This window comes from Panicum virgatum, chromosome 9K, assembly GCF_016808335.1.
Source record: "Panicum virgatum strain AP13 chromosome 9K, P.virgatum_v5, whole genome shotgun sequence".
In the NCBI taxonomy this organism is placed as follows: Eukaryota; Viridiplantae; Streptophyta; class Magnoliopsida; order Poales; family Poaceae; genus Panicum; species Panicum virgatum.
In genome coordinates, this window is record NC_053144.1 from 18024338 (window position 1) to 18047796 (window position 23459).

A 23459-nucleotide genomic window follows, 5' to 3' on the forward strand; every position below is an offset into this window, starting at 1 on the left:
AACAAGGTTTGGCTATAGCTTCACTTCTCTTCGTTCAGGCCAGACAATTCAGCCGGCCGGGCCGGGCACCACCGTAAGCCGCGGCTCTCCGGCGGATCGATCGGAGAAGCAAAAACCGGCATGGCGAAGATGACCTGCAGTTTCCTCAAGCAAGTTGCAACTCCATGAACCGTAGCAGCATGCGCGTGTCGTGATCGAGCAAGCACATTGATTTCTTTTCGCCAAGTAGTAAACCGAGAGATGTACTGCGTGGACGTATCTCCTTGGAGCAGCGCAGAGATCTGGAACGTCAAATAATGACGCGTCGGCCGCGTCTGCACGCTCTCTACGTCCTTGTGTTCTTCCTTGGCAACTTGCGGCCTATAAAATGGGCCGCTGCTCCGTGCTAGTTCTTCATCGCAACCTGCTACTGCTAGCTACAGCACTCGGATCCGTCTAGGATATCCTGAGCATCGAGCAAGGGGAAGTAGTAGCAGCGACGACGACCATGCCAAAGGAAATCTCAGTCGTTGTTCTGGCGGCAACGGTGGCCGGCCTTGCGACGATGATGGTGTCGCCGGCCATGGGGGCCTCCGGAACTGCAACTTTCTACACGCCTCCTTACACACGTACGGTCTCGATTTGTCACAGCTTTGCATGACGACTGAACGTCTGCACAGATGCAAGTCTCTTCCTAATTAAGTAGATAGATATGCGCAGCCGTAGCAATACGCGGACACTATGCTAGTGTGTGTGTATATATATAAAAATTATAATGCAGCGTCGGCGTGCTTCGGGAACACGGCGGAGGGGACGATGATCGCGGCGGCGAGCGAGGTCTTCTGGGACGGCGGCGCGGCGTGCGGCGACCGGTACGTGGTCAGGTGCACCGGCGCGACGAACCAGGGCGTGCCGCACCCGTGCACGGGCAGGAGCGTCACCGTAAAGATCGTCGACCTCTGCCCCGCGGGGTGCCGGGGCACCATCGACCTCTCGCAGGAGGCCTTCGCCGCCATCGCCGACCCCGACGCCGGCAAGATCAACATCGAGTACAACCGGTACGTCGATCGTCGCGCACACGTGTCGTAGCATTAGGCATGGCATGAACTATAGCGTCTGACAGATTTATGAGTTTTATTTCTTTATGGTTAATTTTGGGCACTGCAGGGTCTAAGGTTATTTGACGATCGACAGGCGGCTTTGGGTGACGACGATCGATACCAAGTGAATAAATAACATGCATACAGTGTGTTTGTACTCAGGAATCCTTAAAAGGAATAGGCTCTCTAAAGTTCTAGGCATACAGTGTACTGTATGCTAGAGTCAGTTTCTGCCTGCTTTTGGCATATGTTTGTACCCACTGTTCAAAATATGTTGGTCACCTCACCTGGCCATGGTGCGCAAGTCTCGATATGTAAGAGCAAGTCCAGTAGGGTCTCTATTTGGGTGACTAAACCCACATTTTAGTCATTTTGCTCAAATTTCCATCTCCAGCAGGGCCTCTATTTGGGTGACTAAAATGAGGGGGTGACTAAATTTCCTCTCCCACCCCTTCAATTTGGTCACTCTCTACTTATGCTACCAAAAGTAAGGTCCACCATTTTTAGTCTATTTAGTCGGCGCTGTTGGAGTAGAGACTACATTTTGGGTGACTAAGAGCAACTCCAGCAAAGTCTCTATTTGAGTGACTAAATCCACATTTTAGTCATTTTGCTCAAATTTCCATCTCCAACAGGACCTCTATTTGGGTGACTAAAATGAGGGGTGACTAAATTTCCTCTCCTACCCCCTTAATTTGGTCACCCTCTACTTAAGCTACCAAAAGTAAGGCCTACCATTTTTTAGTCTATTTAGTCGGTGCTGCTGGAGTAGAGACTACATTTTGGATAACTAAATTTGAAAAGTGAGCGACTAAAATGAATTTTAGTCACTCAAATTTAATCACTCCACTGGAGTTGCTCTAAACTTGAAAAGTGGGTGACTAAAATAAATTTTAGTCACTCAAATTTAGTCACTTCACTAGAGTTGCTCTAACGATCTTGATGTTAACAAAAACTTCTTCCCTCATAAAAAAAATGGTGTGACAGTCCGTGGTTTTGACCTGAACGCATGAAGTCCAAACAAAATCATTACCCAACGACATGGCATTCAATTAAGTTTGCACAAGATGCTATAAATTAGCTATATGGCAGCCGGTAAGTTTCTTGTGGTGGACCCACCAGGGTTCGCGTCCATGACTCAATATCGGTGGTCGTATTTTTCTGGATTTAACCGGCGTTATTCTTTTAGCGCCAGGCGATGCGCCTGTTGATAGCGAGACATTAGTGATGACTTTATCAATTTCAAAAATCTGCTGACTTAGTCTTTCGAAGAAGCTCATAGGAGTAGAGTTGCGTGCTTGTATTTATAGGGGTTAACATCAGCCAGATGTTGATGGGCTTTCCGCACCAACATGCCCACAGTCGGCCCAAGATCATTAGCGCCCGCTAGTGAGAAATTTGATGGATTTGAAAACAGGGAAGGCCAGATGGGAGGAGGGGGAAAGAAAACGCTCCACCGCACGAAAGAGGAAAGCACGTGCGTGCCTCTGCGAAGAAGACGGGAGAGACGAAGATACTCTGACAGTGGGCCAATACTGCTCTTTGTAATTCCTTTTCTCTCCATTGTTATGCATGGACCGTGATGATTCTATTAAGCACTCATGTTAATCAGTTGGGTTATGTCTATGCATGGACTTAACGGTTCTGTTAAGCAATAACTTGGTTTGTTTGTTTATCTTATTTTATGTCCTATGCATGGCTATCGGTTTTTACAATGAATTACCGACTACCGACTACCGACTGATCTTTATGTATTTCCGACCAGTGGTTTCATTTCATAACCACATTCATTTCCGGTGATATTAATTCATGAAGAAAATATGAAACTGAAAGAACTTTAGGCCTCTTCCATCATTTCACTGTTTTCATCCCCAGTAATTAGCAGTGACATCAGGAGGAGCATTTGCAATTTCCTTTCCTTGGGAAAAATCCCAGCCCAGTAGGTCTGAAGCTCCACACTCTCTGCCTCTGACAAAGAGCATTCATTCATATGGCTGATATATTATCAAGTCCGTGCCCGTGCTCCATGGACAGGCTAGTTGATATGACACTCATTCATAGGTCCACCACCTTGATCATGTTATTCACAATTTTTAACTCGGGTTCTTCTTATGGACAGCTTCTGGTTACTTCCTGGGGGACAGCTTGCCATGATCGATGATAAATCAGCATCCCATGTTTCTTCCCCAATTCTTTCAATTATTCCATATGAAGAAAGCAGTGGGTCTTGATCTTCTAGCGTAGTGGACTGTGATGATGCAGCGACTGTTTGTTCAATAAACTCTGGGTAAGGCTTTATATAATCAGCTGAATGAGGACACGGAGGTATGGTTCGCCTTCGGCACCTACAACATTGGTATGCAATCAATTCCTTGATCTTTTCTTCCTCAAGTTGCAAGGCATCACCATGAAACCAATCTGTATGTAGGGAATATCAAGATGTTAAAAAAAAAACTGATATGACACTCCAAACTAGGATAGTAATAAAGAGACTTACTTCTGCACTTCTGACAGCGGACATACAGGAAATCCGGAGAATAAGCTTTGTTACAGAGACAACAGGTCGGTTTCGTGGACGAACTTGTACCATCCTTGCTTCGAAGGATTACATCATTTGCTCTGAAATCAATTCCGTCATATTTGTCATACTTATTTTTCTTCCATACGAGACCGAAATATGTGGTCCCTTGAATATTTTTAAGTTTCTTTGTCTTTTCTGACTTTGACTTTTTACTTTTTGGCTCAGCTTGGACACAAGTGACGATATTTTGAGCTTCTACATTTGTAATTGGCAAGGTTGCCAACTTTACAGGTGGTTGGCCTTTCACATTCACAATTGGCTGGTTGTTAACCTTTGCAAATGGTTGTGTAACCTTTGAGATTGGTTGTGCTCCAACTTTCAGTGCAGGTTCAGCAGAATGGGAATAACCAACCTTAAAGATTATTTTGGAAGCATTCACTGGCTGTTGACCATTAATCATCTGTTGAGGCCAGATATAACTTGCATTTGTATGGTAACTTGCAAGCCTAAGATTACGCTTCTGGAGGCATAACTTGCATACCAAATTTGATGTAGCACTGCCTCCTTTGCCACTAACAGATCCTGTTGTGCACTCTTTGTGGCAATTACCTGAAAACCATTATTAGATAGCAAAAAAAGTTTCTTAGGTCTGGAAAGCTTAGAAATCTAACATTACCATCTTGAATACTATTGAGGAGAAAGGAGCAAAATCAAACACTTAAAGAAAACGCCAGTGATCATACCTTGACATAAGCTGCATTTAACAACATCCCTGCATGCAATTCATCCAAAAGCACAGACACAAAAGGTGAAGACAAAGCCAGCATTTTAAAGAAGAATAAATGAATAAAAGGTAGTAAATAGGAAAAGTTGAAAACCTGAATAGAACATCCTTCTTGCATGAGGTGCAGGTATACACATCCCCCTTGTGAAAGAGATAAGAAAAGACATCCCCAGTATATGCTTTTACTCGTGTTGTGAAGAAATTGGTGAAATAGTTGGAGTCTGAAATATCTGGACTAGGCAATGAGCTAATCCCAGCTTTCAGCTCAAATTCTCGTAACATGTACAGTGGCACATTGTTTTCAGAAAACCACAATTTGCTATTTTCATTATGATTACCTTCTGCTTCCAAGATATTTTTTGTTACATGCACAGGAAGAGACTTCTGGTTGGTAAATGTAACTGCGTATCTTATCTTATTGTCAATTATTTTTTTATCATAGACTACAGCATTTTTGAAAGCAGAAAATACACAATTAGAACTTGCTCCATCTGAAGGAATTTGGTCTGGAGGGATGAGTTCCTTCCATCTAATGTGGGCATCAAGACATCTAACCTGAGAGAAATGGATACTAGGATCACTGCTAATGTAGGTTGACATATTACTATTTGCAACATCAGGACAGAAGGTACTAACCTGCAAAGCAAGTTGAGATGAATTTTGGCTTAGTCCAACACATGCTCTCCAAGCAAATTGCAGAGATCGTCTTGGAAAATTGGAACCTTCATGGTAGGATAAACCTGCTATCCTCTTTTTACCACCTACAGGGCAACAAAATGTATCAGATTGTACATGTCCTGGAGACTTGTAGAGGATTAAATAGTAATAGCAGTAACAACAGTAAAAATACACAATACCTTGACGACCAGCTTTTCTTATGGATGACCTTTGAAGAGCCCACCTCTGCAGAATACGCTTTGAAATATTTCTGCCGATCCACCAAGTCCCGCTGTTATCAGCATCAATAGTAATACCAGATTCAGATGCTAACGAATGCTTTCTGTGGTGCCTTTCACCAGCGGCGGCATCAGGAGACACCACATGCCAGTCATCTGTTGGCTTCAGCCAGCTTTCAGAAAATGCTACTCCACGGATGTTACTTTCCAACTGCATAGAACATGTACCAATATTTATATAATAACAATTATATCTGCTTTCCACTGCCATTATGCAAATAACTTTCAGCAGTGAAGTTCTCCAAGAGCAATTAGTATGCAACAATTATTGCAGTAAATATGCTACTGTTATATTACTACACAGCCCCACTATTTCTTCTGTCTACTACATGTAGCCCCTTTTGATTATATGGGCCGCGCTGGTAAAGCATTAGTGACCACAATTAAACCATGTCAAACAAATAAAATCTTGGTTGTCCAAGTAGCATGGATACACCAGGAAGCAGCATTTCCTGCATCAGATAGTGTACAATATGGACACATGGCTGAAACATGACAAATACATATCCTCATGTGTATCAAAGTACAAGCCAAACCAATAAAATTTTTGGTGGTCTTCATATCACCGATAAGCCAGGGAAGGAACACATTCCGTATCGAATATGTTATCCAATATGGGATGTGTGGCTGATTTGATGACAACACATATCCTCGATGTATATAGAAAAAAACTTGAGTGTTCATGATATGGGCCCAGAGGCCTCAATTGGGCCGGCAGCAGCCGCACAGCGGCATGTCTGTTCTGCTGCCTCGCTGCAGGAGGCGCAGGCATCCTAGGGGCATGCCCACAGCTGCCATCGGGTCAAGTGGCGCTTATATTGGAAGGGAGGCGTCATTTAATCAGATCAAATAAGTCTAGGATTAAGGAGGTTTGTTTAGAAAGGATGCACCCAATGTATAAGTGATTCAATCCTGGCTGTCTTAGGAGGCAAGTCACAAGAGCTCTATATAAGTGAGGGACTTGTATGGTCCAGTCCATAGCGTCCTGGACACCTGGTGCAACATAAAAATACATGCAAACACTAGTTTATAGTGCAAAAATATTTCTTTGCCTGGTCCAAATCGAATTTACTCTTCCTTTTAAGACTGAATTAGTTTATTTCTCAAATATGCCTAATCAGTTTATGTCTTCAACTTCAAATAGGCCTTGTTAGCTTATTTCTTGAAACATAACCCTGTACGGTTGTATATTACCTCTATGGCTCTATATGCTGACATTGTTGAAATCATCCATAAAAAATTAGACAGCTGTCGGAAGCATGGTTCAACCAGGCTCAACTTCAACAGGTTCCTGCACATGCAGTGGCTAGTCACTCAGTCTAGATTACGAATAGGTTTGGACTGGACTTACAATTAGTGAATTAGCTAATCGGAGGCCAACATGCATGTTCTGCATACTTATCGCAGCCCTCGCTTTCACCCAGAAGCAACAAATAGCACAAGCCCCTAACCTCCACCTAATTATCACAATCTGCAATGCAATCCCAAATTAGTGGTAGGACGCTAAGTTGAGTGCTTTGTTTTCCTGCTGAGTCAAATCTCAATGGTTTAATGGAATAATTTTAATTAGTTTCTATTTCGACTTAATTTCCTTTATAAGGAAAAATACATATAGAGATATTTATGTATCTAGCTCAAGCTTCATAAGAAATCTGAAAAATGTAGCTCTATTTGATGCCATCTCTCACTATCAACATTCAGAGGCAAATACTAAATCATGAATTAGTTGCACCATATTGACAAGTAACAAAGGACGAAAGAAAAATATTGACTGAATATTATTACTCACCTCAAGCAAGAGGGGTATTACAGTTCTACAGTTGGAAGCTTCTCGAAGTTGTTGATGCCACCGTTGTTTCTGCTGCATGTCTTGTAGTGAACCAACTAAAAGGCCACACAAACTTTCCCCCATGTTGGCTAAATAAGCAACAATGCTGGCGAAATGGCTATCAGAGTTTCTTATTACATGCATGGCACTAAGAATTCGAGCAGAACTTTTAGTCGCATTTGCAGCGGCCATGTTAAGAAAACATGCCTTTTTATTTCCAATTGCTGAACTTCTACAGGCAAGGCACCAATCACATCGATCTCTTGGGACTTCCATAAGTTTCTTTTCAGTACTTGGCCAAACAAATTGTGCGGTTGCTGAGGAAAATACTTTCACTTGTAGGGCATTGTCCGCAGCGATTTTCTTCCTGGAATTTGTGGTCAGCTGGGATGATGAAACTTTACCTTGATCAGCTGTGATAACAGCTAGATTAGCAGCAGCACATGCTGCAATGTTGCCTTGATTGTATAGATTCATGTACGCCTGCGGTTTAAAAGATGACAACTTTGCTGCCTTATTGTCACCACTCATATATTCCTTTATTTGCCTGCATATATCCATATATGCATCTGAGAGAGCAAGAACTTCTAGGACTTTGACAACATCATGATGATTGTAATATCTTGCATAAGACTCTGCATTTGAAGACATTTGAATCCTGCAGGATTTGCTACAATTACCATCAATGGAAGTATAGAACAAAGTAGCAGGTTGTGCTAAAAAACCATTAGTAAAATCAAACATTGTAAGACTGATTTGTAACTTACATCAGCAAATAGTTGCAGGATCCTAAGAAGATCCTCCCGCACATATCAATGCCAAAAATTTGGGCTCCTCTTGCACAACGCTCAATTCTTGCTGAAGTTGGTGTGAGATTGTTAACCACACATTCGTGACAGAACCATGCTCCCTGGGGAAGATAAGATTTGTTTTGACCAATACATCTTGAATGATATGCCCATGGGCAGCCATCACAATGTAACAAAGTCCCATTCATTCCACATATTCGGCAAGCATTATGGTTGCCATCCTGAGAAGCGTTTTCTATAACAGCTTTTAGATTGTTCACATTTGGAGCTCTTCCCAGGCTTTGTAGATCACCTATTCTTTTATAAGCAGAGGCCTGTGTGGCTCTAGCAGAGACTGCGCTTGAACCAGGCCCCAAGAAAACACTACGATCAGTCTCATTTTCCATCCCCTCGTTGTAGCCTTCTCGAACCTCCAGTTCTGTTTTGAGTTCTTCTGAATCGATGACATGATCACAGAGTATTTGCAGCACCCTCAGCTTCACGGCAACAGGAAGCTTATAGTATTCAGTGGCTAGGAGGCTTCTAGCAAAACTCTGAACCCCTAGATTCTTAATGCAACCCATCACGTACAGGTATTCTAGTAAGAACACTGGCCAAGTCAATGTGTCTATTAGTGTCCAATCCAGATACCTGCACACAGCTCAAGGAAAGTGACATTACTATAAGAATTTTCAGTAGCAAAACGACAGTTATCATACTTAAGATGGGGTTAATTTAGTATGTACCTAAAGCAATTCGAAGCAAGCTTAGTGGATTTAGATTCCAGATGCCGTCTCAGTGCCCGCAGTAGCGAGAAATGTACAGCATCCAACAAGTTATTCTGCACGGTGCAATTAATGGCTGCAACAAAATCATCCAGCCCAAATGGACTCAGGAACAGCTGAACGCTGAATGACCGCAGGAAGCTATAAACAGCAAAGAGATAACTTATGGACTCTTCTGGCACATCAATATCTCCCGATGACGGTGGCAACTCCACAATCTGCACTGGAGGGCATGGCTCGGATGGTTCTTCTTCACTGAAATCTGATGAATTGCTGGAACATTCAATATCATCAGAAGTATCCGAGCCTGATGCGCTCTGCTGTGGCGCATCAGGCATGGTAGGCATCGCACATCCATCAACCCTCTGCCTGGTACTCGCCGGCTCTCGGACATCCAAGGCGCTCCCAGATGGAACCGGCAAGTCCAGCTTCCTCTTCCTGCAGCTGGCCTCCATGTCTAATGTGCCATTACACTCAGACACGAGAAACTCCTGGAGCTTAGCAAGTCCAAGATCCTCAACCTGTCCGTCCTCAAACACCACGCCATAGACCCCAGTGGTGCTGTCATAGGATGCAACCTTCCCAATAAGAATGATTCTTCCATGCCCTGGAGCGCTCCGGCCAATGTACCGGCCCACCAAGCGTTCCCCGACCACCTCATCCACCTGAAGGCCACCAGCGCTTGCCACAGCTGTTGTGGTAGTACGCCCTTGTTCGGCGATGCCGCCCTCATCCACCTCCATATTCTCTTCCGGCACCACGTGAGCCGGATCCCGCACTTCCCCTGGGACTGGGACGGTCCCCACATTTGCCCCGCTCCCCACAGGCGCCGCTCTGCCCAGAACGGCAGCCTCATCCACCTCCATGTTTGCTTCGGGCACAGACAGGAGCTAACGCTACGGCCTCGCCCCGACAACCTTCGCCTCAGGCTCGCTCACGGAGGGCCCCACGGCATGCTCCCGCTCCGCCGGCGACGCGTTCGCCCGCCGATCTCGCCCCTGTGCGGCAGCGTCAGAGGCTGATGGCCCGTGCGGGCGATTGGAACCAGGGCAGTGAGAACGGGAGGGCCTGCAACCCTACGCCGGCGGCGGTGGGGCGCGAGGACGACGGGCGGTGGGAGGAATGGGAAGGGGAGGAAGGGAAGGGAGAGAAGTGGAGGTGGGGAAACAAAATCCTCTGCAGAGGTACTGTGCCGCTGCCATGTGGGCCCGATTGCCATCAGGCCTGCTCCGAGTCCTGCAGAGAGAGACGCGGGGTTGAGCCGGCAGGACTGCCGGACTCGGCGAGTCGGGTGCGCAAATTTAACCGAGAAACCGAAAGAATCGAGAATTGGAAAGAAAGAACCGGAATTCGAGAATTTCGGTTTTTATTTGTCAGTAATCAAAATTATTTGGTTAATTTGGTTTCTGAGCTCTATTAACCGAAGAACCGAGCCTATCAGAAAACCAGCCCATGAAGCCCATCAAATCCAGGCTCAATAACCTAACCTTAGCTTAAAAAACAACACATAACACCTCCATAACCAGCCACCCAGCCCCAAATCCCACCTCCCCGCCGCCCCCCACGCCTCTCTCGACCACCCCGCCGCCCCCCACGCCTCTCTCGACCACCCCGCCTGGCCCGGCTCCCGGCCTCCCACCCCGCCGGACTCCGACCGTCGCCGCAGCCAGGGCGCCACCGCCCGGCGCCTCCTCCGCCACTTCGCCAATGGCGGGACCGGCGCGCTGCAGCAACTCCTCTCGGTAGCGCGCGACCGGCGCACGGCGGCGGCTCCCCCGGCAACGCGCAGTGGCGGCTCCCGGGCAGGCGCGCGGCTTCGGCTCCCAGGCACTGGTAGGCGCACTGGTGCGGCGGCGGCGCCAGTCAGCCTCCGAGATCTAGTTTTTTTTCTCTCCTGTTCTCTGTTCTGATGTGAGATAGCATCGGTTAGATTGGTAGAATCGAAATCGAACTGCACTAACCGAATCAAGCTCGGTTTCTTATTCTGAAAAAACCGATCGGTCCCAATTTTTAAAGAACCGAACTTATCTAGTAACCGAGGAACCGAACGAATGCCCAGCCCGAGCGAACGAATGCCCAGCCCGATCGGCGAGTCACGGCGTCTCCGGGCTGCTGATTGCTGACGCCTTCATCATTTTCACCGGGAACAGCAAGGCCATAGAGGGAAACAAACAAATATTTGCTGTCCAACACAGTGGTTGGATGTGTGGACCAGGGCTTTAATTTGAGGCGTGCTTAGCGTAAGATTTGTGTTGCTCTTTCCCCCAATCATTTCGCAGCATAATATATATTATATATTATTATTATTGTATATATAAAATTAAAACAATTAAACTCTTTCTCACCAAAATTAGGTCCACCATACTCCTCACAAATTCCCCATTTGTCAGGCTAAAAAGTTTGACGAAAGGGCATCAATATTTTCCACCAAAATCCTAATACTTTTTACACCAGCAATTTTCTATACCCACCTCTTATACCGCATATTACTTTCCTTTGGCACACATTTTACTTTCCTTTTGCAGATGCATTTACCCATAATTCATGTCATTATTTGTTTTGAAAGGATAATAATTGACATAATTGTTTATAGAAGGAAAAAATGTGTATTGTTTTTGAAAGGAAATAAATGATATCTTTGCTTGATGGCAGGAAAATTAAATATGTGCTTGTGACACGTACATCACGCCTAGTATATATATAATAGTTGACCACATAGGCAGCACGGGCACAATTGCGTGGCAGCTTCTCGGCCTAGGCACAACTAGGGTTTAGTTGTCGAATTGACCCACTAGCACAAGCAGCCCCGTAGGGCTCGACCGATGTTGCTGTCGGTGAATGTCATGTCGGCGAGGGACGTGGGGAGGCTACGACCACAATGGCCGGGAGGCCGCGGCGGCGGAGCTGAGACAGTGAGGGCCTGCGGAGGCTACGACGGTCAAGATGGCGAGGTGGGATGGCAAGGGAAGGGTGAGGGGAGCGGAGGGGTGGAGGGAGATGTGAGAGAGAAGGGAGAGGGAGAGGGGTGGAGGCAGTGGCGGAACCAGGATTGAATTGAACCCCGGGCCGAGTTTTAAGTATAGACGTCCACAAACTCACAGTTCAAAAGATACATGAAAATATAAACGGAAAGATGTTGATTGTTGAAAGACGGCAACCATTACCCAAAAGTTCAAAGTCATTTTAATTGGATTGTTGGCCTTCCAATCCACTACATGCTCCAACGTTGCCACTCACTAGCAGGAGGTAGCAATGGTGGGAAGAGGAACACAAGAAGGGGTGTTTACACTCAAGAGACAGCAACAACTAAGGGCAAGCGATGGGATGAAAAGTGGCAGCAGACTTCATCCTGTCGTCCATGTCGAAGTTATATGGGATCGACAGCGTGTTCTTCGAAAAGTGCCATGATTGTTCATACTGTAGCCGGCAAACAGATTGATTTAAAGAAAAGGAAGACAACTAATAAATATTTATTACTATTTCTCTCTTCTCTGAATTACGCTTATCACCTAAATTCGGACAAACTTCATGCATGTCTCTATCCATGAGATGCATACCTTATTGATTTATTTCTTCTCTTTATTTCATTAATTAAGTAATTTAGAAGACTATATGATTTTGATCCATGAGATTTGTCATATAGCTTCTATCGTGATCCCTAAAACTGTACTCCCGCCATCCCAAAATAATTGTCGTTTTCGCTTTCCAAAAAATGACTTTGATTAATTTTATATAAAATAATATTAATATTTATAATACATAATTAATATCATTAGATAAATCTTTAAATCTAGTTTTCTAATAAATTTATTTGGAGATACAAATGTTGCACATATTTTCTATAAATCTAGTCAAACTTGTGGCATGAAAACCAAAAACAACTGTTAATAAAGAACAGAGGGAGTACCATTTATACGATGTTTTCTTTATTAAAAAATCTATCATTTTAAGTTTTTCACACATGTTTATTTGTAATAACACATGCTCACCATAGCGTGTTATTCAAATAATTATTGCATTTTTTTAGTCATAGTTTTTCAAAAAAAAACTCCCTCAAATCCCGCGGCAACACGGGAGGAATCACCTTGTATTTAAGAAAAGTAAGGTCCTGTTTGATTCCAATAAATCATCTATTTATAAGCTAAAAAATAAGAAAAATAACTTAATTTGCCAAACAACCTTTATAAGTCACCTCAACTTATAAGTTTTATAAGCAGTTTCACCCCCAACTTAAAACTTATAAGTCCCATTTTCTGCGTGGAGTTCATATCTTTTAAGTCACCTAATAATTAAACACTCATGACTTAAGTCACTTAATTTATAAGTAGATGACTTATTTGTAATCAAACAGGCCTAAAGCCATTTGAGGCGTTTGACCGGCGTGCCTCGTTATCCGATCGCACACCATTGGGAAACCAAACGGTGCCCCGCACAAATCAAGTGCAGCAGCCAGTATTTCAATTGGAAAACGCCAAGCAACGACAGGTCGCGCGTCCGCGCCAGCGCGCGACCGCGCTCCGGCCCGCTTCTAGCTTATTTTGAGTCCGCGGCCCAGCAATCACACTTACCAATGTTTTTATCTGCTTTTGCCTACGGCCCAACGATCCCATATGCTATCATGTGCTGTCACATGCGTACCCATCCGCAAAGCACATGCAAGGAGATGAATTTTTTTGTATAAGCTATCTAAAAACTATTTTATCTAGTTTATATTATCTCTGTTTTGAAAACCGATGGCACCAATATGTTTTACAAGGCGAGACGAACAAAACTAAACCCCACTTGAATATGTTTTAATGATATTTTACATTAGCAGCAACTTATGTGATAATTTGCACTCTTTCTATAACAACTTATGTGTATATTATATTATTGTAGTAACAACTTATATGTATATCAACTATTATTTTATATCAACTTATGTGTATAAGTGTATGATTATTTTATTTGTAATAATTTGTCTCGTATATGTGGGGCAACTCATGTGTAGCACAATGCTGTTTTTGTGGCAACTTTTTTTTACATGCGTGAAAAAAATTATTTCTATAGCAATATTATTCGTTATATTTCTAACAACTTAAGTATATAACTGATTCTATTTTTACGACAACTTATGTATATGATCGATTCTATTCTTGTGACAACTTATGTTCATAACAAATTATGATTTTGTGCCAACTTTGTTTTCGTAACAACTTATAAATATTTTTTGTAACCATTATCTTATATGTGTGGCAACTTATTTCTTATACGTTGGCCAACTCATGTGCACAAAAAATTCTATTTTTTGGCCACTTTAATTTTTACGTATGTGACAACTCTTATTTCTATGATAATTTATATATATATAAACTTATGAGTTCAATATTTACTCTCTTTTTACTACTTATAGGTATGACATTATGTGTTCGTGACAACTTATGTATATAATAAATTTTGTTTGCGGCAACTTATATTTATAACAAATTAAGTTTTTTTGTGACAACTTTATTTATATGATAATTTATAAATATTTTCAAAAAGAAACTTTTATCTTATATATGTGGCAACTTATGTGTATGAAACCTTTTATTTTATGTGGCAACTATGTGTATAACATATAGTAAACTATCAGTTCAAAACATCTTCAAAATATATGCAAGTGGGATCTAATTTTGACCGTCTCATCACGTAGAACACAATGGTGCAATCGGTATTTAAAATAGAGCTCGTACGAAGGAGATAACATACTTTTAGAAAGCTACTTTATATAAAAAAAAAGTTGAAAATAACATCCCCTGGAGCTCAGGAGGAAAACAAGATAGCGATGCCAAGACAGTACCGCGCGTGGATGGTAAAAATGTAGAGAAAGTAAAAATGTAGGGAAAAGGTATTGCACTCTGCGCTTTTGGCACGACGAGTCCCTCACATACTGTAGTATGAAAGTGATATAGCGTGAAAAGGGAGGTATGCGCTATTTCCACGAAGATAACGCGCGACGGGTCGCGCTGGGTGGGAGCGCGCGACTTGTCGCTGTCGGGAGAGCAGTGGTGGTGTATTGTCCAAAAGAAACGGGGTCCATGTATTTTTATAGAAAAAAATGAGTTATCTCCACCATACGATCTCCGTTTTTGAAACCGTTTGCACCATTGTGTTCTGTGCGACGAGGGGAGCAAAACTAGATCCCACTTGCATATATTTTGATGATGTTTTTCACTCATGCCAAGTTGTTATATGCTATCACATAAGTTATTAAGGTGTCTACACATAATTTGACACACTTGTAGAGTAAGAGTTGCAACAAAAAATATCATTTTTTTGTGTAAGTTGTCAAGAAAAAAAGAAATTGACCATGAAATCATACTTTGTTATGCATAGGAGTTGTCACAAAAACCAAAAAAAGTGTCATGCACACGAATTGGCAAAAAAAATCTTATACTAAGTTGTCACACTTGTAATAAAGAAGTTGTTAGAAAACAGGAGGTGTCTTACACATAAATTGCTATACATATAACGCATAAGTTGCCACAGTCACCGAAGTGTGTCGTAAATATAAGTTGTTACGCATATAATACATAATTTACCACACAATATAGAATGATGTCCTACACATAAGTTGACACATGAGTTGTTGGTGGACACTCTGCTTTTATGACAAACTCATATAAATGAAATGTTATTTTTTATGGCAACTTGTATATTAGAAGTATGACAACTTATGTATACAACACTGTGTAACTTATATTATAGCATATAGCAATTTGACACTGTTGCAAAACATGGTCGAAACATATGTAAGTGGGATCCAGTTTTGTTCGGCTCGTCGAGTAGAACACTGTGGTGCAATCGGTTCTCAAAACGAAGTTTATATGAGTGAGATAAAACATTTTTTAGAGAGAAAAAGAGATGGGCCCCGTGAGCTGGTTGCTGGGCCGCAGGGGCACGCGATCGATGGCTAGCGTGACCTGTCGTCTGATAAACTTTACTTTTTTTTAACCTCAAACAATATAAAAGTAGATGGGCCACGGCAGTCCAATTTCATCCGATGAGGGACCGCAGTAGGCCGCGCCAGGCCGCGCTGGGTCGCGCGCTCCCACGTGAGAGCGACAGGTCGTTATATAGCTTTTTCCATTTCCGAAAGGGAAATATAGCGTTGGTTTCCGATTAGCAGAAGAGCTGCGGTCTCAGTGCGAGCAGTCTTAGAGCAACTCCAACCGAGTACTCATTTAGACTCCTACCTCATATATGAGGGCTAAAACGTAAAAATACCTCTCCAACCGGCCTCTCATCCCACCCCCGACGGATGAGGCGGCCTCATTTGCCCCCCTCAGACTCTCACTTGTAGGAGGTCCTCTCTCGAGCTCTCATCTGGCGACGGCGGCAACGGTTGGCCCTCCCGCGCCTCCCCGGAGGTTTCCCCGCGCCGTCCACGGAGAATTCCCGGCGCTAGGTACGTCGATTTCTCATCTCCGGTGACCGTACAGTCTAGGGAGTCTAGGGAAGAGAAGGATAATGGTGTACCTCGTAGATCTAGAGGAGGTAGCTCCCACGGCCATGGCCATGGGGCCAGCGGCGCGCCACCCGTGCGAACGCCTGCTGTGCGTGTGGGAGGCGGCGGCGGCCCGCACCGCGCGTGCGCCCGCGGGGGCCGACGGCAGGCCGGAGGGCGCCTGCACCCATGAGGCCCAGCGGCACCCCGCCCCGCTCCTACGCCCGAGCTGGCCGGCGGCAGGCCGCACCGCGCTTGCGGCCGTGGGGGCCAGCAGGCAGCGCCCTGCCCCGCGCCAGTCCTCTGTGCTACTATTTATTTATTTTTTTACTCAATTGCAGGAGGTTCAAATGGAGAGTTGGGTGGAATTGGTGGAATTTTGAAGCAATGCCTATTGAACAAGCTTCTACAGATATACCTACAGAGGCTTCTCCCCCTTTCCAAAAGCTTATTCAACATCCTTTTCTAACTTCTTCTTGAGCCTTGGCAAAGTATTTCTTCTTATTGCCTAGTGGAGATTGTATGGTCTTCACAAATGTTGCCCATTGAGGATAGATGCCATCAGTAAGATAATAGCCCATGTTGTAACTATGTCCGTTGATGGTAAAATCAACTTTGGGGGCTTGCCCATCCGCTAGCCTTGCAAACAGATGCGATCGATGGAGCACATTGATATCATTGTGAGAGCCTGGTAATCCAAAGAAAGCATGCCAAATCCATCCAAAGAAATCATGCCAAATCCAAAGATAGGTATATTCACATACCTGCGCCGAAAGATAGATGCATCATATGTTGGAGCTTCTGAAAAATAGTCATGGTACAACCTCCAATGTCCAGCTTCTCTATCGCGATGAATATATTGCCGGCCAGGTACAGAGCCCCCCATTGTGAACTATGCATAGATAGGTATCTCCTATGAGCTTGATGTAGTGCACCAAGGGTGAGTTCAGGCTCGTCATCATCATCTGACGAGGACGACGAGTCCAAGCGATAGAGTCTACTCATTTTGAGGTGAGGAAGCAAGAACGAAGGGATTGCCTCTTTGCAGAATAGGGTGAATGAGCCTCTATATAGAGAGATGAAAGACATTGCCGTTTGAAATATAGCCATTCGAAATATACCCGTTCGAAATATAGATGTTTCATATACTCGATTATAATATAGCTGTTGAAATATTAGTCATCGTTCAAATTATCATTAGCATGAAAATTATTGAATAATTAAAGATTATAAATAATCCTATTAAAAAATTATTAGTTCGAAATATATTCATTCAGATAATCATTATTGCTAATAAACACCATTTGCTTATATAGTTCTACTATGGTTAGTCAAATGATATCAATTAAAAAAAAGATATTGAAGATATAGAGAGATATAAGAGTTCGGTTGGAGTTGGAAAGAAGTAGGGGGCTGAAATCTGGATGAGAGCTCGTCATATAGAGAAATGGGGGTTCAAGAGTTCGGTTAGAGTTGCCCTTGGACTACCTCCAACGGTTCCATGTAAGAGTCCCCCCACCCTACGTAGGGGGAGTTTTAGGGGGAAATCCGCTCCAACGGTTCGCCCAAAGCTCTCCCTATATACGGGGGGAGTTGAAACTCCCCCATATATAGGGTGAGTTCTAACTCCCCTATATTCTAATCACACTATTTCTTCGCGATATTAATTCCGTTTAAGCCCCGTAATATGATGATAATGTGTATTATGACAGTACAAATACTGTATGATTTTTTTAAAATTCAAAAATAATAAACAAATAGTTAATGAGTGATAGTATATAGGGGGAATAGATATAGGAGGAATGTTTGGAGAGAAAGAATTATAAGAGGAGGAATTTTTTGAAGGGAGGTAGTAAAATATAGTAAATAGTATGTTTGGGGGAGTTGGAGAGGCGGAATGGTCGGAGATAGCGTTACAGTCTCGTCACCATAGCAGTCTAGAGAGATCCTCGAGCGACCCGGTAGAGTAGCCTGTACTCGGCGAGAGAGCGTCGTCCGCCCCGGCTCCTCGCCCGCTTGCCTTCGTCGCGGGAGGTGCGGGGAGGGGCAACGGCCGGACGGTGTGGTCGGCTGCCCAAGTCTGATTCTGTAAATCTGTAGGCGGCGGCGCCCTCGGATGGTCATGTGTCCTCATTAGGGTAAGAAGATAGGGTTTTTTTTTTCGGTGAGTTGATTCAGTTTGATTTGTTGGATTCTTTTTACTGAAACAAGTGAGCAGATCTGCAGGTTGGTGGTGACTGATTCGGGTCAGAGTAGATTGAATTGCGCGGCCGCGGATGGACCCATCCGGCTTCAAGAAGAGGGCCAGCGCCGCCGCCGACCTCATGGACGACCTCATCGTCGAGATCCTGTCGCGGCTGCCCGTCAAATCGATCTGCCGATTCAAGTGCGTTTCGCGCCACTGGCGCGCTCTCATCTCCCACCCTGAGCACCGCAAGAAGCTCCCTCAGACACTCTCCGGTTTCTTCCACCCACGCCGCCTGCTCGACCACGAGCACAATATAACGACAACTCCCGATTTCGTTGGCATCTCGAGGGGCGACGCGCTGCCATTTCCTGACCCGTCGTTGCCCTTCTTGACCGGCTACAGGTGGATCAAGCCCAATGATTCCAGTGGTGGCCTTCTCCTCTGCAACTGCTGGAAGGTGAACCCCAAAGATGAGTTCAATTACGTCGTGTGCAACCCCGTCACTGATAAATGGGTAGTCCTGCCCGAGGCCCCTAAGGATCTTAACTCTGTATCCACAATCCGTTTGGGTTTTGACCCAGCCATTTCCTCTCACTTCCATGTGTTCCAGCTCCTAGAGGAAGATCAATACGGATATATCACCGGCCTGAATATTTACTCGTTGGAAACTGGTGTGTGGAGTCACAAGGAAAATTGTTGGGGCGATGAGGTTGTGCCGGTCGATTCAAGAGGTGTCTTTATGAATGAAATGCTCCATCTGATCTCGTGTGATTTCACGATACTGACAGTGGACACAGAAGGGAAGACATGGAGGACCATTCCTTTGCTGGAAAGTATGGGTTTTGAAAATTTCTGCAAGGGCCCTGTTGCTTTTCTTGGTCAATCACAAGGGCGCTTGTGCTATATGAATACTAGGAAACATTTCACTTCTAAGATATCAGTCTGGATTCTTGAGGACTACAGTGCTGGTCAATGGATCTTTAAGTACAACATCAGCACTTCCCAGATTTTTGGAGAGGTGGATCTCATGATGGAACGGGATTATGCTTTGATAGCAATCCATCCAGAAGCCAATGTGATTTTCTTTGTTTGGAAATGTGAGGATCTTTTAATGTCATATGACATGGATCGCGGGAAAGTTAGTGTTATATGTGGTCTCACAGAGCATATGTATGAGGCATTTCTCCCCTATCTTCCATATGTTCCTTCTTTTCGTGGACTGGCTGATCAGGACTAGAAGCATAATGCCCAAGGTGAAGATGAGGAATTGTTACCCTAAATTGCTATATATATGTCTTCTCATGTGCTGGACCTTCAATTGTTATAAAATTATAAACAATGGAGATGCATCTTTGGTTATGTATTTCATTTTCTTTTCCTAGTTTGTCTTTAAATATTTATTGTTTGACATATTCCTCATTCTGTCTTCAAGGAAAAGACGCCAATCCTAAGTCTGATTCATTTTCAACTATACTATTTGTTGTCATTTGTTGTCTGCATTGCCATAGTTTGCTTACAGGCATCCATTCCCCGTGGAGTAAAATATTAAGTCATACCCTTGCTTGAAATCTATCAAAAACAGTTGTTAAGAACGGAATTGTTGCTTGTTCAATTACTAGAAGGGAACTAGTTGTGAAGAATGGACCTTGAAATACAATTTCTATGAAGTGCTGTCAACCATGATGATACTGTACTAAACTATACATAGATTACTTATAAAGTTAAGTCTGCTTGCTTTTAATTAATTATATTTGTTTGCACCTTGACAGTTTCAAAACCATTTCCAAACCCACCTCATAGTTTCAGGAACAGGGACATTGAAGTGAAAGCATGCATGACTTGGGTCAGGACACAGGCAATTCGGAGTCGATATTATCTGTGTCGAGGAGGCTACGGAGTGAATCAGCATGATGTCAGTCTCACTCTGTATGCATTTTGTTGCTGGTTAATCGATTATAAAAGTATTTGTCATGAACTCATGATGCAATATCTCGCTCAATCTGAGCGGTAGTGGGCTAATAATGTTTCTACCTAGCGTGCTATAAGATTTTATTTGCATCCCGCACCGTTTATCTCGTTTGATAGGGCACGATATTGCTCCCTTCGTGAGTTCTGATGATAGGTTACTGTTTCCGGTATGGCAAGCCCAAAATCTTCATTCCGTTAAACCTGTACATTTGTGACGAAGACCAAGAAACTGGCACCAGTTTATCCGACAAAATCTTCGTTGGCATTCATCGTGTCATCGTGTGTGTTCAGATATGGGCCATATTTCTGTTCATCAAACATAGTAACCGAGTTTTGAAGCTATGGCTAATCACTTCCACACTACGAGGCCATTTCTCTAGCCTGCAGGCAACTTGGAAAGGAGACTGGTGTGACCGGATGAGCATCGCATTGCCCGGGTTTGGTTCGTGAGAGGCGGCGCCACTGGGCCCAAAATCGTGGAACACAAAGGTGGACGATCTGGCCCGTCCCGTCGCGGCCAGTTTGGTTTGGTCCTTCGCCTCCTCTATTTTGGGCCACCCGCAGGCCCAACAGCGCGAGATAGCCGGAGCCGGCCGGGAATATGCGTGTCGCCTCGCGGCCCGGCACCTCACCGACGCGGGTAGGTGTCGCCATCAGGTAGGGGGACCCGTGGCGGGCGAGCAGTGAGCTACTCCAGCTAGGTGAGGACAGGAGGCGGGCCAATTCGTTCGCCCTGCCTGGCCGCCTCGCCCACCCGCCACGTCTGACGTGCCCATCAGGTCGGGTGGGGGGATATTTTAGGCCGCGAGCTCGCGATCGCGATCAATCCGAGGGTGGAAGTTTTTTTTTATCTTTTTGAAGAAAAAAAACTTGAGGGGGGAAGTATCCGACGCCCTCTCGAGCATGCGGGCCCCCCGGCGCAGGTCCGGTCCCTACATTCTTATCCACTTCGCTGCGTCACCCCAGCGCGCTGGGTCTGCTCACCGCTCGGTGAAGGAAGCTGCAAGTCCCCTGGCTCAAACTTAACAGCCCGATCCAGATCGAGTGACCCCCACTCCACACCGCCTCCACCTCTCTTGTCGCTAGTAAGTACTAGACTAGCCTAGTATGAGGTTACCACGTACTGACGCCTCGCGGTATCTTCACGCTGCCGGTTTCCGGACACTCGCCCTCTCCATGATTTAAGAGAGGCCCCGTCAGCTCATCTCTCCTGCCCCCGGACAGTGCTCCTTAGCTTTTTTTTTTCGTCAGTGCAGTGATTAGTGGGTAGGTAAGACCGTCCACAGCGATAGGAGGAAATGGAGGAGTAAATCTACTGTTTGACACTGTAGATGTACTGTTTGGCACTGTAGACAGAGAGGGCGTGGGAAACGAGGCAAGAGCAAATTTGCTCTTGCTCTTGCCATTGTGGACAGCCTAACCTCTTCTGCCGGAGAGGGAAGGAGGAAGGCGAGGCGAAGATGCTGGAGAAGATGTGGGACGACGTGGTGGCCGGGCCGCACCCGGAGACGGGGCTCGAGAAGCTCCGCAAGGCCACCACCTCCCGCCCGCTCGTCATCGACAAAGGTAGCCGCCGCCGGTGCTGCATGGCTCATCATTTTCTCTACACTAGCTAGTGGTAGCATGCAGTTTTGAGCAAACTAACCGAGATGATGAAGCTAAACCGGATGCTTAATAAGACTTGACAACAGATCGACATGCGTTCTTGGTGATGAGGAGCAAGAATTGTTAGAAACAAACTAACAAAGCGTCCTAGACATCTCTTAATTAATACGGTTGGTCCCTCTTGCGGTAAGAAATAAGAACTAACAAGAATTTAATTTGATCTGAAGACGCGGGCGCCGCCGGCGGGAGTAGCTTCAAGCGTGCGCAGTCGATGCCGACGACCCCGACGACGCCGGGGACGCCGTCGTCGACGACCCCTCGCGGCGGCAGCAGCAACAGCAACGTGTGGCGCAGCGTGTTCCACCCGGGGAGCAACCTGGCCACCAAGAGCATCGGCGCCAACCTCTTCGACCGCCCGCAGCCCAACTCGCCCACCGTCTACGACTGGTAAGCGCCGGTGCATGATCTTCTTCGTATCATCACAACTACTAGCACGATGCTCGCTCTCTGCTCAGGTTCAGAGCAGATCTAGCATCAAAAAAAAAAAAAAACTGAAAGGGAATCCAGCATCAAATTAGCCAGCCGGGAAGTTTGGTCTTTTAACAGCTTGGATGATTAGAGCTAGCATCCGTAATAACTTGGCTTCTGCATCTATCCATGCTTTAATTCTTAACCAATTCAACTGTAAGCACACAATAAGATGGTGAACTAGTGAAGTTTTTTTTTTAAAAAAAAGCGAACTAGTGAAGTTAGCACTTTTTTTTTAAAAAAAAGAGCATATGGATCCACTTCGCGCGCCGTGGTTTGCTCACGTGGCATGCCGCACCGTTTGGGGCTTGCTGGAACGGATAAGGCCAGACTGTGTCTGAGTGTTGAAGATATTTTAACGCAGAAGTAGCCTTTTGTTTTCTGAAGAAAAAAAAAAGCTCTAGCACTATCATGACTGGAAAATGTTATCATGAATCGCAGGCTGTACAGCGACGAGACCAGGAGCAACCACCGCTAGATCGGGGACGGACGGATGGGATCGGCGGAGGAGCGGTGGCCGGTCCCTGTCGACCCATGTTTGCTGGTCCTCGTGGTTATCTAAAAAAAATGCGCAGGCACTGTACTAGCCGCGTCGCTGTCCGAGGCTAAAGGACTCTTAATTTTGCCGTTTGTTTTCTTCCAATGCTATGGAGTGAGTAATGCTTGTACTAGTGGTCTGTTGCACTGACTCAGCTTGGCCGCTACCAAGTGGTGGGTAGCGACCCGCGGGCCAGTGACTGGAACCCGCTTGGTGTGTACTCCTACTAGTCTTTCTCCATCTGTAAATATTTGCTTCAGTGTAATGGGACGTGTGAATTGTACTGCTTCCTCCATGTTTAAATGATTCTCTCGATCTGATGTGTAATTACCGTAGCTGAGATGATGGGTGACGGCGGCCATTACCCGTGACTGTGAGCACCCCCTCGCCGAGTCGCCGTTACAGCGCGCGCGCGCGCGCTGG

General features: G+C 44.9%; 4 protein-coding genes across 12 annotated transcripts; 3 read left to right on the plus strand and 1 right to left on the minus strand.

The window, feature by feature from the left end:
• The first annotated feature begins 96 nt into the window (after positions 1 to 96).
• LOC120647785 (EG45-like domain containing protein) lies at positions 97 to 1153 on the plus strand. The gene is made up of 3 exons (XM_039924627.1): positions 97 to 608; positions 761 to 1037; positions 1147 to 1153. Exons 1-3 carry the CDS (start codon positions 488 to 490, stop codon positions 1151 to 1153), a joined length of 405 nt encoding a protein of 134 aa, XP_039780561.1. The 5' UTR covers positions 97 to 487.
• A 1694-nt stretch (positions 1154 to 2847) lies between these two features.
• Positions 2848 to 9986, minus strand: LOC120648400 (DDT domain-containing protein PTM-like). Of its 4 annotated transcripts, XR_005664939.1 has the most exons (11): positions 8703 to 9985; positions 7936 to 8607; positions 7130 to 7838; positions 6692 to 6811; positions 5242 to 5491; positions 5021 to 5145; positions 4479 to 4939; positions 4344 to 4372; positions 4013 to 4209; positions 3577 to 3698; positions 3480 to 3497 (listed from the first exon to the last, which is right to left on the minus strand). XR_005664939.1 is itself a non-coding variant. In XM_039925164.1 (10 exons), the coding sequence occupies exons 1-10, from the start codon at positions 9605 to 9607 to the stop codon at positions 3383 to 3385; spliced, it is 3510 nt and encodes a 1169-aa protein (XP_039781098.1). In that variant the 5' UTR covers positions 9608 to 9986; the 3' UTR covers positions 2848 to 3382. The 4 variants fall into 4 exon arrangements, 3 of the variants coding, with proteins under 3 accessions (XP_039781098.1, XP_039781097.1, XP_039781096.1); XM_039925164.1 differs by lacking the exons at positions 3480 to 3497; positions 3577 to 3698 and adding an exon at positions 2848 to 3424 and having other exon boundaries at positions 8703 to 9986; XM_039925163.1 differs by lacking the exon at positions 3480 to 3497 and adding an exon at positions 2848 to 3424 and having other exon boundaries at positions 3577 to 4209; positions 8703 to 9986.
• An 8140-nt stretch (positions 9987 to 18126) lies between these two features.
• Positions 18127 to 20439, plus strand: LOC120648402 (F-box protein At5g07610-like). Of its 5 annotated transcripts, none has more exons than XM_039925168.1 (3): positions 18128 to 18347; positions 18428 to 19650; positions 20167 to 20439. In XM_039925168.1, the coding sequence occupies exon 2, from the start codon at positions 18486 to 18488 to the stop codon at positions 19632 to 19634; it is 1149 nt and encodes a 382-aa protein (XP_039781102.1). In that variant the 5' UTR covers positions 18128 to 18347; positions 18428 to 18485; the 3' UTR covers positions 19635 to 19650; positions 20167 to 20439. The 5 variants fall into 5 exon arrangements, with proteins under 5 accessions (XP_039781105.1, XP_039781102.1, XP_039781101.1 ...); XM_039925167.1 differs by having other exon boundaries at positions 20198 to 20439; XM_039925169.1 differs by having other exon boundaries at positions 20204 to 20439.
• A 1046-nt stretch (positions 20440 to 21485) lies between these two features.
• On the plus strand, positions 21486 to 23351 carry LOC120648403 (dormancy-associated protein 1-like). Of its 2 annotated transcripts, none has more exons than XM_039925173.1 (4): positions 21486 to 21636; positions 21783 to 21931; positions 22198 to 22427; positions 22940 to 23351. In XM_039925173.1, the coding sequence occupies exons 2-3, from the start codon at positions 21826 to 21828 to the stop codon at positions 22419 to 22421; spliced, it is 330 nt and encodes a 109-aa protein (XP_039781107.1). In that variant the 5' UTR covers positions 21486 to 21636; positions 21783 to 21825; the 3' UTR covers positions 22422 to 22427; positions 22940 to 23351. The 2 variants fall into 2 exon arrangements, with proteins under 2 accessions (XP_039781107.1, XP_039781106.1); XM_039925172.1 differs by having other exon boundaries at positions 21490 to 21636; positions 22198 to 22417.
• Positions 23352 to 23459: the final 108 nt, after the last annotated feature.

What these genes read in the sequence shown, in the direction of transcription:
- LOC120648400 (XM_039925162.1), bottom strand. Translation starts at nt 9,607, where the DNA reads ATGGAGGTGGATGAGGCTGCCGTTCTGGGCAGAGCGGCGCCTGTGGGG. An exon ending in CATCTCAACTTGCTTTGCAG is followed by an intron (nt 4,940 to 5,020) that starts GTTAGTACCTTC and finishes CATTTCTCTCAG; the next exon opens with GTTAGATGTCTTGATGCCCA. An exon ending in AAGAAGGATGTTCTATTCAG is followed by an intron (nt 4,373 to 4,478) that starts GTTTTCAACTTT and finishes AATTGCATGCAG; the next exon opens with GGATGTTGTTAAATGCAGCT.
- LOC120648402 (XM_039925171.1), top strand. Translation starts at nt 18,486, where the DNA reads ATGGACCCATCCGGCTTCAAGAAGAGGGCCAGCGCCGCCGCCGACCTC.
- LOC120648403 (XM_039925172.1), top strand. Translation starts at nt 21,826, where the DNA reads ATGCTGGAGAAGATGTGGGACGACGTGGTGGCCGGGCCGCACCCGGAG. An exon ending in CCCGCTCGTCATCGACAAAG is followed by an intron (nt 21,932 to 22,197) that starts GTAGCCGCCGCC and finishes TTTGATCTGAAG; the next exon opens with ACGCGGGCGCCGCCGGCGGG. An exon ending in TCGCCCACCGTCTACGACTG is followed by an intron (nt 22,418 to 22,939) that starts GTAAGCGCCGGT and finishes CATGAATCGCAG; the next exon opens with GCTGTACAGCGACGAGACCA.
- LOC120647785 (XM_039924627.1), top strand. Translation starts at nt 488, where the DNA reads ATGCCAAAGGAAATCTCAGTCGTTGTTCTGGCGGCAACGGTGGCCGGC. An exon ending in CTACACGCCTCCTTACACAC is followed by an intron (nt 609 to 760) that starts GTACGGTCTCGA and finishes ATTATAATGCAG; the next exon opens with CGTCGGCGTGCTTCGGGAAC.